At 42.6% G+C, this 12,139-nt stretch overlaps 1 protein-coding gene across 1 annotated transcript in view; it reads right to left on the reverse strand.

Annotated features, from left to right (window-relative positions):
- Positions 1–3,878: 3,878 nt before the first annotated feature.
- Positions 3,879–12,139, reverse strand: part of PDE6A (phosphodiesterase 6A) — a 133,017-nt gene continuing 124,756 nt past the window's right edge. Inside the window, exons 19-22 of the mRNA XM_083179634.1 lie at positions 11,179–11,253; positions 9,349–9,432; positions 7,207–7,363; positions 3,879–6,058 (exon numbers count right to left, since the gene is read on the reverse strand). Coding sequence (XP_083035760.1) covers positions 5,973–6,058; positions 7,207–7,363; positions 9,349–9,432; positions 11,179–11,253 — 402 coding nt within the window. The 3' untranslated portion in view covers positions 3,879–5,972. The remainder of the gene's footprint in view (positions 6,059–7,206; positions 7,364–9,348; positions 9,433–11,178; positions 11,254–12,139) is intronic.

A 12,139-nucleotide genomic window follows, 5' to 3' on the forward strand; every position in this document is an offset into this window, starting at 1 on the left:
CTGCAAAATGCATTTTATTCACCATGGTATGCGAAAAGGACTCACAATCTGTTGATTACAATGATACATGGCATGCCTGTATTGTGTAACTGCAGCGGTATTGGGATACCAAATTATGGTACAGTGGCAGGAAAACACTGTAGCATAACATTTCTTATGCCATCTCTAATTCCATTTCTCCTCATATCTCCAACCTCATCTACATTCATAAACCCTCCTGCCCTCTATGGTTAGCCGATGAATGTACCCTGTTCACTGCTTCCCACATTAGAGTTCAGGACTTTGCCCGTGCTGCACTCCTTCAGTGGAAAGCACTCCCTCGCTCCATTAGACTCTCCCTGACCTTGAAAAGCTTCAAAACAGGCACTGAAACTCACCTACAGTATTAATCAAAGCGTACCCTTCCACTGCATAACCTAGTCCTGAGGCTGGTCCTCCGACCCCTGCCTCATGCCTTAACCATCTCTGCCTGCTTACATCCTGCTTTCAAGCCACCTTCCACTCGCTTGCACCTCATGTGATATGTCTGTCTCCCCTTCCTACTAGATTGTAAACTCCTCAGAGTAGGGCCCTCTTCCCTCCTGTTGTCAAAGCCCACTTCTCATTACATTTACAGCTCTCCCATACTGAAACACTCAGCCACCATCTTCGTCCACATACTTATCGCCATTTTTGTCCACCAGCCCCTAGTAATACGTTGATCAAGTCCTCATTACTTACATTTAAGCTGTAATGTGTAATGAATTGTGGCGCTTTTTACCTGTACTCTATTTTAGTTATTTATTTACTGTAATATTAAGTTCTGTCTCCCTGTTGTACTGCAAAACACTTCTGGCACCTTATAAATAAAATTATAATAATAATAATGCATGCCACATATTTTAAACAGCAGAATCTGCTTGTGCATTCTAATCGCATTCCGTGAATAAGATGAATTTTCTAGTATAAAATGTACAGAACATGACCTATTTTGAGAGATCAAATTATATTTGTTGATTTTTAAAGTTAGAAATTATTAAAAAAATGTTTATTTGTTGCAAATGTGCTGTAATTGTGTAATTGTTGATTTACCACATTGCCGGATACAGTACAACTCGTCCAAACAAAAAAGGGCCCTATGTATTTCCGTCTTTGTAGTGAAAATTTGTTTTGTGTGAACAATTCTAACTCTGATTCATTACATCCTGGCATGTATACTATACTATACTATAAAATGCATTCAGGGTAGTCAGAAAAAGTTGGACGCTTCCTTGTCTAAAAGTTCTGTGAGAATTCGGATCTGATTTGCATTCGAATTGTAAAACATTGACCAAGTTTCGTGCAACTTTTTCCTCTCTGCTAAAATCAGCTCCCATTACGTTCCGGACATTGAGGGTCATTGCTCAGAAGCTTACCGAGTCTATGTGGATATGCTAGGAAGACACATCCCCTTGCATGTGCCTGCAACAGGAGAAATCATTCAATGGTCGATGACAATCGGATGATTTCCCCTGCCTTCATACATATAAGTCATATATACGGCCACCGGTACGAAGACAGGGCGGGCTGCTGACATCATGTGACATCAGGCACCCACCCCTGGCAGGCGTCAGCCTGTCCATATACACATGGGAACGCCTTTCATTTTCAAGGGGACACCCATGAAATACTGGACGTTCTTATGTCACAGGGCCGCCACAACCCCTGTCCGTCCCCATCCTTCCCTCCCCTCTGTGAACAGTGTAAATTGCATGGGCCATTCGCAGTCGGGGTTTGCACATGCGCAGAAGTGTGCATGCACAAACCCGACCATCGGGGCAAGGGCTGAATTTGGTTCACTCCGTGGGAAGCAGAATGGGCCCCATTGTGTGTATCTCTAGCAGCCTACCCAATATAGCACTGGCTTACTGACAAATTGTGTGCGACTATAGCAGCCTGCCCTGTATAGCACTGGCTTACTGACACATGGCTTACTAAGATGGGAGTTCTATTTCAGATGGAATGTTGCTATGAATGAATCCTTATTATTTCTAGAATCTACTTCTTATATATTTAGCACCTTCTAAAAGATAATAGATCTGATTGGTTGTCCATAACAATATCCCATCTGAATTAGAATTGCATCTTAGTAAATGTCCCCATTGTGTGTAACTATAGCAGCCTACTCACACTAAACATTAACTATAATTCATTATCCCTGGCCCTAGTACACTAAACTGTGGCCCTAATCTAACCCCAAACCTCTACCCAGTCATAACCCCTAGCCTACAGTATATGTGTGTGTGTGTTATCAGGCATATGTCCATGAAGAGCGAATGAAGAATTGCAGCACACCCAGTGGTGCCGGAACGGGGGGGGCGAGGGGGCAGCTTGCCCCCCCCAAAATTACTGAGGCGCCAGTATGTCCGGCCCACCCGCCTATATTACAGCCGCCCGCCCGCCTATATTAAAGAAGTATCATCCACCCGGCCGCCTATATTTCATACCAGCCGCCGGGGATGGCTGCTGCTGCTGCCGCCGGGGAGATGTGCATAAGACGCGCCAGCCAATCACTGCCGGCGCATCCCCTCCACATACACTGTGATTGGCGGGCGCGTCTTCTACACATCTCCCCGGCGGCGGTGGCAGCAGCAGCAGCCATCCCCGGCGCCTGGTATGTAATATAGGAGGGCGGGCGGGTGATAATACATAAGTAATATAGGGGCGGGCGGCTGATAATAAATCAGTTATATGGCCTGGCGGGCGGGTGGGCAGCTGATTAATCAGTAATATAGCCAGGCGGGTGGCAGGGAAGATGTGCGCCCGCCAATGCTGCTTCTCTCACCCTCCCTTCCCCAGTGACTGACACATCCAGGGGTTGTCATTTACCCCTGGATTCACACCCAAACAGGTTTATGTAATTATGTCTGATTATCATAATCAGACATAATCACATAAATCTGTTTGGGGGTGACACTGCCACTTTTTCCACTTTTTACAAGTAAATGACAACCCCTGCCCGGTGTATAATGCCCACGTGTATATGCCGCTGCCCTGTGTATAATGCCCATACGTAAATGCCGCTGCCTTGTGTATAATGCCCACGCATATATGCCGCTGCCCTGTGTATAATGCCCATGCATATATGCCGCTGCCAGTGTGTATAGTGCCCGGGGGTAACATATAGCAATTTAGGGGGCGCCAAAATGAGATTATATCTTGCCCCCCCCAACCTAAAAACGTTCCAGCGCCTCTGAGCACACCAGTCCTATAATGAGGTATAAACCATGATTTAGTAGTGCTGTGGTTTCATTGCTTCTGATATGGGAAGTTTATAGATGAGAGGAAGCTGCTGCAAAAACCCCCAATGTTTTATTACCAGCAAAAGATTTATGGACAACACACATGAAATGTACATCACATTTAATTCATTTGCAATAATGATCGATTCGGGATAGTTAACTTTCAATTGGATGTTTATTAACAAATACAAAAATGAAAAGCTATTTGTCTTATATTTGAACAGCTCCAACTACCGTATATGTCCAGTACATGAAATATAGGTGTTTAAAGCTAAACATTTCTGAAAATTCTCTCTTTACCAAGTGTCATGAAATAAGCAAACATTTAATAAGTTTCACAGTGACAGTGTATAAGTTCCAGGCAGCGGCACCCGGGAGCTTTCAATACCCAGATCAACGCAGGTAAGTCCAGTTTAATGTTTCACAGCTTGATTATGCTTCGTCTTCGTCCTGAAAACTAAGCATATTAAGCTTTGAAATGTTGAAATGCATTTACGTGCGTTGATCTGGTTATTGAAAGCTCCTGGGTGCTGTTGGGACTGGTATATATTCATACTGCTTGTGCTGCCCTATATGGTCTGTGTATGTGTGTGTGTGTGTGTGTGTGTGTGTGTGTGTGTGTGTGTGTGTATGTATGTACACACACTTAAATTACAAATTTGTAAATCTGTCTTTTAATCTCAAATATATGTCTTATATTAGCCGTATGTCTACTGAACATTCAAAGCCTTCTGCTTACTGTAAATAAATATTATACAAATCCCACGTACTAAAAATGATGTATTAAAATGATAGCAAATATACAGAGTAAGAGAAATGCATTAGTACTGAAACACAGGGACCTTGAGGACCTACAAATTTGGGACGCTTGCTAACTTTATGACCTGAACACTCCAATGTCAAATGCTTATGAATGCAATTGCAATGAATGGTAAACTATTACATATTTTACAATCTGGTGGCATGGTGATATTTTTAGATTTCAGTTTATTTTCTGAAGCCACGTACGTTTTTATTTGGATTTCACTGCTAGAGAGATCCACTGCATTGTCCGCTAATGTGGCTCTGTTTAGCCATTCATAACATGGCCATATTCTGCCATCATGGTCACCAATAGCCATAGTGATTCTAGAAAGTATTCCATATTATTTCCTACATAAGAAAAACATTTACATAGGAGCTACATAGAAAGACCTGCTCACTGTCTGTACATGTATACATATATTTGGAAACAGAACCAACAAAATGCCATGCTGTGTTCATTGCAGTGTACATATGTCGGTTGTTGTGACCCATACAAATACATGAATTGCATACTGTATATATCACACTATCATCCTTCCATGCTTCTCTGTGACCAAAACAAAACAATCTGTCCACAATCAGAACAATATAGGGGGGGTCATTACACGACATTTCCCCCCCCCCACCCCCAAAAGAAAGATGGCCACAGCTTAGCTAGTGTAGTCATGTTGTGCAATTATTATAAAAATATGGTATGTATTACATGAACACAACAATGGAAGAATGGATTCTGGGTGGAGAATGCAGTGTGTCTTGCATGTCCAGGAACATAAACTATACTCATTTGTTGTGTGGACCATAAGCCATAAAAGACATTCATTACAGTAAGGGATGCTGAGAGGGAGGCTATGGAAACTGGAAGCAGGTACAAAGTACCCAGGCCTGACAAGCCTGGGTGTCTACTGGCTGGTCAAAGAAGTGCAACCATACACAACCATTTCAGTTGTGCTCCACCATTCAGCATGTTAAGTGGGCTGAGGAACCCACTATGTTTTGTACTTTTAATCCCTACTACTGGGGTCTTTTAGATTTTCCGCCAGCCCAAATACAGTTTGCTCCCAACGCTTGGTTTACTGACTTGGACATTGTTTTATTTTACTGCTGAAATAATGGAAGTTTTCCAAACCTTAAGAAGAAAACAATTCATTTGATAAATGCTAGTAATAATCTCTAGGAGCATTAAAATGTACCAAGGCTTTAATATAAGGCTTCAAGGCCCATATGTCTAGGCATTGTAGATCTGATGCTCTCTATTACCGTATGCTCTCAATGAAGTACCGTACAACATTTTGCAGTTGCAGTGATCATTCGTCCTTTGATAAATGCAAGTGTCCACATATAACTGATTAGATAACAAGTATGCAATTGCACACATTTGAACTTGCCACACATTGAATTTGCCATTTTTTAAAGTGACTATGGGTTTGATGTATCAAGCAGTGAATATAAATTGCCTCAGGGTAACTTTTCCACTGACTCACACATCTACTCTTTTCACTGCTTGATACATCTCCCTCTAAGGGAGTAATGCATAAAAACTTGTAAAGAATGCGGTGTACACTTGTACAGTTCCCCACTCTTTAGGAAGCATGATACATTTCCACCCAAGACAGCTGACGTTCTGTTGATTATTAAAATATTTAAAGAAAATATTTAAATCAATCTGTATGGTATATTGGTCTGATTGCAGCTTCATTTTAATTCAGTCAGGAAGCAAAGTCAGGATTTGAGACGTATATAGATTATGATAACTAGAAAACAAAATTTCATATAAATGGATGATAATTCATTTTTTTACACACATTTTTGTTATTTTGTTGTAATTGTTCACAGTATTATCTATAACTTGATATATTATAATTGTATTCATATCCTGCCCAACAAAAGAAAAATAAAATATTTACAGACTCATAAGATAGAACAGCTTTTGGACTGAGGTGCCTGGTCAGTTACTGGAACATTCCCTCCATTTTCTTTTCCTGTCACTCCTGGGGCTGTAAAGACATAAACAAGATTGTGTGATATTTCATGTACTTTGAGTTACACAAGTCATTTGTATTAAAGGAAACATTACTTCAGGGTTCCCAAACCCGGACCTCAAGGACCCCCAACAGTTCACGTTTTCCAGGTCACCCTGCAGGAGCTCAGTTGTACTCATTACTCACTGACACATTTTATAAGATCTGCAAGGAGACCTGGAAATCGTTCACTGTGGAGGACCAAGTTCGGAAACCACTGCCATAGATATTGACACCATTTTGTTTGTTTTTTGTGCTTTGAGCAAGAAAGTGTGAAAGGGAGAGTATTTCGGCCAGCAGCCAATGAAAATGATTCCTTATGAAGGATAGTGATGTTCCCGCATTGCTTAATTTTTGTTTTGATGAAGGGCCAGCATGTTCTTATGATACATGATTGTCAAAAGTCAATAGAGCATGTGGCAGAGAATAAATGCAGTACACCTATTGTGTTGTGGAATACACAATTTAAGCAGAGCAGAAAAAAATCATTCATACCAGTCCCATGCTAACTACATACATCCAACATCTACATACAGGTAACAGACCAGACCAAATCTAATCTTACCCCACTCTACATTGCCACTATCTATATTGTGCTCTGTGGTAGCTATCACTTTCTCCACACTCTCTGCAAATGTGGAGAACCAGTGGACAGAAATATCTAGGATTCCATCCAATGACATTGCAGTTTTGTTCTATAGGAAACAAGTGGATTTAACCAATGAAACCAGTGTGCTTTCGTGTGTTGAAGTCTGGGGTTTAATGCTGCAACCGCATGGCTTCAGTTTGCTGGAGCCACTGTGTTTTCAAATAAAGAGTCCACTTGTTATAATGAAGCAGCGGTTAAAGTAGTGAGATTGCTTGGCCTGCTTGTCTTCATAGTAAGAGCAAGGTAGCATGGCACATCAGTCTTACAGCTGCCACTGATGTACAGTAGGACAGCACTGATGTAGGGTACTGAAAACTGTGCCACGGCTAAGCAGGAAGGATACCTCTGGCGATATCACAGGAAAACTCCAGTAGAGACTCTGGCAGTATGTGAATCAATACAACTTGCTGTATCGATACAATCTACTCTTGGTGTGGAAGGAAGGACGCGTAGACATGTTTCCTTTTACCCCTACCTGACTTTGCTGGCTGTATGCCTTCTCTCTTTTGCTTTTCTTCTTCCAAAGCTTTCATTTTTGCTTCATATTCATCAGCCAGAGCTTTCCATTCATTTTTGTTATTTTGAATCCTATCATACATTGGTTGTATTTCTGGATGAAATCGTGAAAATTCCTGTGTCAAAACAAAATGGCCACATTTCCTGGATTAGTAATGCTTTCAGACTGTCTAATAATGCTCTATACTAAACCTGTCCAACTGATGACTGAATAAGATTGTCTTCTAGGCGGTAACAGGTTTAAATCTGTTATAACCTTCAAATATTTACTGAGTTTGGCAACCTGGGGGGTATTCCATTGATCAAGTGTCGTCTGGGCTCTTTTTAAATAGAACTGTGGTAAATAACATAGGAACAAGAAACATAGAATTTGATGTGAGAGAAGAACCTCTTGGCCCATCTAGTCTGCCCTTTTTCCATTTATCTTTTTGCCAAATTCAACCCTATTTGTTCTTTGTAAGACCTAGACAAATTGTACTGGAATAGCCACTTCAATATATATAGAACGGTCTGTTTGAGTGCATAATGTAAACATGAGATGGGAATATGAAAAATGTGAAAACACAGTAGAAAGTGATTTATCATATACTAAAACAATATCTTAATTCAAAATGTATTAGCAACTGTTAAGACATCATATCAATTGTTATATTTAGGTAGCTTTAAATCAAATAATGATTTCTTAAAAAAAACTTTTTTAATAACCATGGGGTTTATTCTAGTTCATTCTTTATGACAAAATCCTTCTTAGATGGACAAAACCATGTGCACTGCAGGGGGGCAGATGTAACATGTGCAGATAGAATTTGATTTGGGTGAGTTATTTTGTTTCTGTGCAGGGAAAATACTGACTGCTTTATTTTACACTGCAATATAGATCTCACTTTGAAGAAAAACCCCACCCAAATCTAATTCTATCTGCACATGTTACATCTGCCCCACCCGCAGTGCACATGGGCCCTTATTCTGATTGACGCGTACTTTTCCGCATACTTTCGGATCGCGTCTTTACGGCGTCTGCGCATGCGTGGAGAACGCAACGCGCATGTGCCACGCCTTGACTCCGTACCTGTTCGGGCAAATCCCGTACAAAACTGTTCACCGCAATCAGTCGGGAAATATGGGCGTATTATGGGCGTCATGCGGAATGACACATGGGCGTAGTTTCAAAGTGGGAAAAACTGGGAGGAAACATGGGCGGACACGGGGGAGTACACTTATGTTGGGGGGCGTACATTCGTATAGCACTCCGAATGCACGCGACCAAAACCGATAGAAATGTGCGGTGTCCAAAAGGCTACTATTGCTTTGCGGACACCACTCGTTCCTGCGGTAGGCGAACGGACCGCCTAATGACTACAAGCATTAACACCTGAACCCAATAGAATCGACTCCTTTACTCATTACTCACTAATAGGACGCTTGTCAGTGCTTTAATTGAAACCATTGCTGCTTCAATTGCTGTAAGGGTTAATGTGTGCAATGCATGTGTTAGGCATGCTTGTAAGGATATATTGGCATCTAATTGATTCCAATTCCAAATATGCATTTTTGTATGAGGATAGGTAATTGAATAAGTGGGTCATGTGATGTATTGCAGAATAGACATAATAGTGGGTTTTTTGGCGTAAATACACCGCTTACGTGCGGTAGCACCGCTTGGCTCCCGTTCGGATGCGGTATTCCCGTGCATACTCTGTAATACTCTGTAATACCGTGCAGAATCGGAGTGTTTCTCCCGCACACGCATGGTTTGTATGTCGTCCGTAAACACGCCCTGTTCTTAAAGAGTGAGTCCGTCCGAATGCGGAGGACACGTGGGCGTTTCTACGGACGATGGCCGCACGCGGCAGAACACCGTGGCGTGCGGGCCGCACCGTAAGAATTCGGGAATATCCGCACCGATCAGAATAAGGGCCATGGTTTTGTCCATCTAAGAAGGATTTTGTCAGAAAGAATGAACTAGAATAACCCCCCTAGTTATCTTTTGTGCTTCAATGTATAATGTTGAAATCTGCTTTCCATACAACATAATACCATCATTTATTTTGCTTAAACCTTTTTTACTGATATATTTCATAAGGAAATATGGAACACATACCTTATATACAAATGTGCACACAAAATCAATGAAACCACACTGAAGCTTTGGCAGCTCATCGGCTTTATTTCTGTCCATCATCGGCTACAAAAAATAACCAATATATAATATCATTCTGTTACTAAGATAGAATATACAGTACTTGAACAACATATGGGTATATCTGGGGTCTACAGCTTCTAGTACTAATTTTGATCATTAGGTTGAACATTTCATTGAAAATATGTAAAGATTGTTTCCTCCCATTATAGCAGAGGTATGAGTCATTACGTTGACCAAAGTAAGGTCGACACACATTGTCCCGAGTGTTGACATAGTGGCTGCGCTTGCCATGCTTCAGGCACTGTGCCTCACTACGCTTGCTACACTATTATATTCTCCATCTACACCCTAGATCCTTGGTGGCTAACCTTGACACACTAGATGTTGTTGAACTACACATCCAAGCATGCTCTGCTTCGATCTTGCTATTTGGCCATGCTAAATCTGATGTAGAGCATGCTGGGACGTGTAGTTCAACAACATCTGGAGTGCCAAGGTTAGCCACCAAGGCCTTAGAGCAGCGGTAGGCAACTGGCGGACCGTGGTCCGACTCCGGACCGCAAAGGACAGGGAACCAGACCGTCTCTGGAATATAGATTAGTGCTGCAGCGCTATAGTAGCCATAGGCGAATCTAGGCATTAGACCGCTGCACACAATTTAAACTTAAAATTTTAGTTCCCCGTTAGTATGCATTTTCTTCTGAAGCCTCTCAAGGCTTCAGCGTTCCCAGTAGTGCACTGTGCGGGTGATGTCATTGCGCACCGGCGCAGTGCAGGACTGAGAACGCTGAGTTGGACGGGAAGAGAATGCGGTAGCTGTAAGCAGCTGCAGAGCGGGCAGAGCAGATAGTTCGGGCAGTGCGGCTTCAGTATGGAGCAGCTGCAGTGTGGAGCAGCAGAGAGGGCACAGCGGGCAGGGTGGCTGCACTGGATTGTGGAGTGGCAGAGCGGCTGAAGTGAGCCAGCATCTCAAAAAAAGTGAGGAAGAGGTCTTTTTCTAAGGTGCCTTTTTGCATTTATGGTGGCATGGGATAGGGTGGGGTGTTGGGGGAGAAGGGGAGAAAAGGGACTTTTGGTCATTGTTTTATGGCCCCCATATTTTTACAAATGGTTCCTCTGTAATTTGTCCCTTATCAGTCCAGGGGTGCCCACATATGTGCAATATCAGTCCAGGGGACACCCCTTTTTGTGATGCCATGCCTCCTTTCATGAGACCACGTCCCCTTTTGTGGACCTCGATCAAAATAATTCAAAATATCCGGACTCCATTAAAATGTACTTGCCTACCCCTGCCCTAGAGGATGGTAGGGCATGAAATTGCACCTGTCAGCACATGTTGGCTCAAAAAAATGTGAAAAATCCATGTTGAGCTTTTGACTGTCGACCTTGCCAACGTCAACCTAATGCTCATGTCCAACTTTCAACCCTGTCGACCTTAGGCATGTTGACCTTTTGTCTGTGTCGACCTAAGGCCTTTTGACCTTCATTGGTTGACCAATGTATGTCGACCTTAGTTGTGTCTACCTAACGACCATTTCCCCATAGCAGAACATTTCTTGCAATATGTATCTGCAGAACTGGAAGCCTGGCAGTTGGTTAATAATGATGTTGTGGTGACTTATTCACGCTTTGTCCTCTGTTAATGTGCCAGATAGCATCAGCTTGCTCTTTACATTAATTCAATGTGCTCCAACAGTTGGCACTGAACAATGTAACACATGCATTCATTAATTATAAACATTATCTTATCAATGTCTTATTTCATAATTCTTCATCTGTTATACTTACAATAGGATTTTGTTGCAGTACAGTTCTCTCCAGGTCACCTTGTTCCCAGAACTCAGCTGCAACCAGCAGCGCAACCTACAAAGTCAAGTGTGATATATGCTATCAATACAAAACATCATTTGTATACAAAAAGACATCATTTATTTTAATTTTATTGTAAATTATATTTGCCAGTTAAACAGAATTAAGGACCTGATTCAGTGGTATGGTATACATCAGTGATGTGATTAGAATAATATAAAAAATATATGTATAACTTAATAAATATCATAAAGTATTACAGATGGAGCAGCTCCCAATGGAGCTGCTCCTGGCAATATAATCGGCATTCACCGCCTTGCGCCAGTCAACGGAAGGAGGCGCACACGCATGAGACACGCATGTTCCATCGGAGCCCTCTGCTACCAGTCCCCTGCACTGCACGGCAGCACCCACCGGCTGCCCCCACTCCCTGAAGCGGAGACAGGCAGGGAAGCCGTTCCCCGCCACCTTGCTGATGGGGATGCAAGAGCATGTGAGACACCCACACGTCCCCGTCATCTGGTGATCCTGATATCTGGCGATCCTGCAGGCAGGCTGGCTGGCAGACGCTCCATCTATATGCTAATAATTATATATAATCAAAACTCAGCACCAAATCATATATCTGTATATATCTGGCTCTGATATCAGCCTCTGCCTCCCCAGCCATTGACCTCATCGGGGGGGGGGGGGGGGGGGCAGAAGCTGGGAGACATCACACGCAGCCACTGCAACCCACAAAATGTCCGTGACCGTATGGGAGGCAACCTTGCCCAGTACTAGGCACCCCTCTGCATGCAACCATCGGGGGTTCTTGTAGTGTTGCGGGTCCTCGCAGAAGCTGAATTAGGCGCTAGATTGTTAATGATGCTCACTCACACGGGCCGTTAGTTCTGTTCTCTGTCGCCTATACTGTACATGCAGCTCAAAATGAGGATAT

Source organism: Crinia signifera, chromosome 4 (genome assembly GCF_055691185.1).
Source record: "Crinia signifera chromosome 4, ASM5569118v1, whole genome shotgun sequence".
Lineage (NCBI taxonomy): Eukaryota > Metazoa > Chordata > Amphibia > Anura > Myobatrachidae > Crinia > Crinia signifera.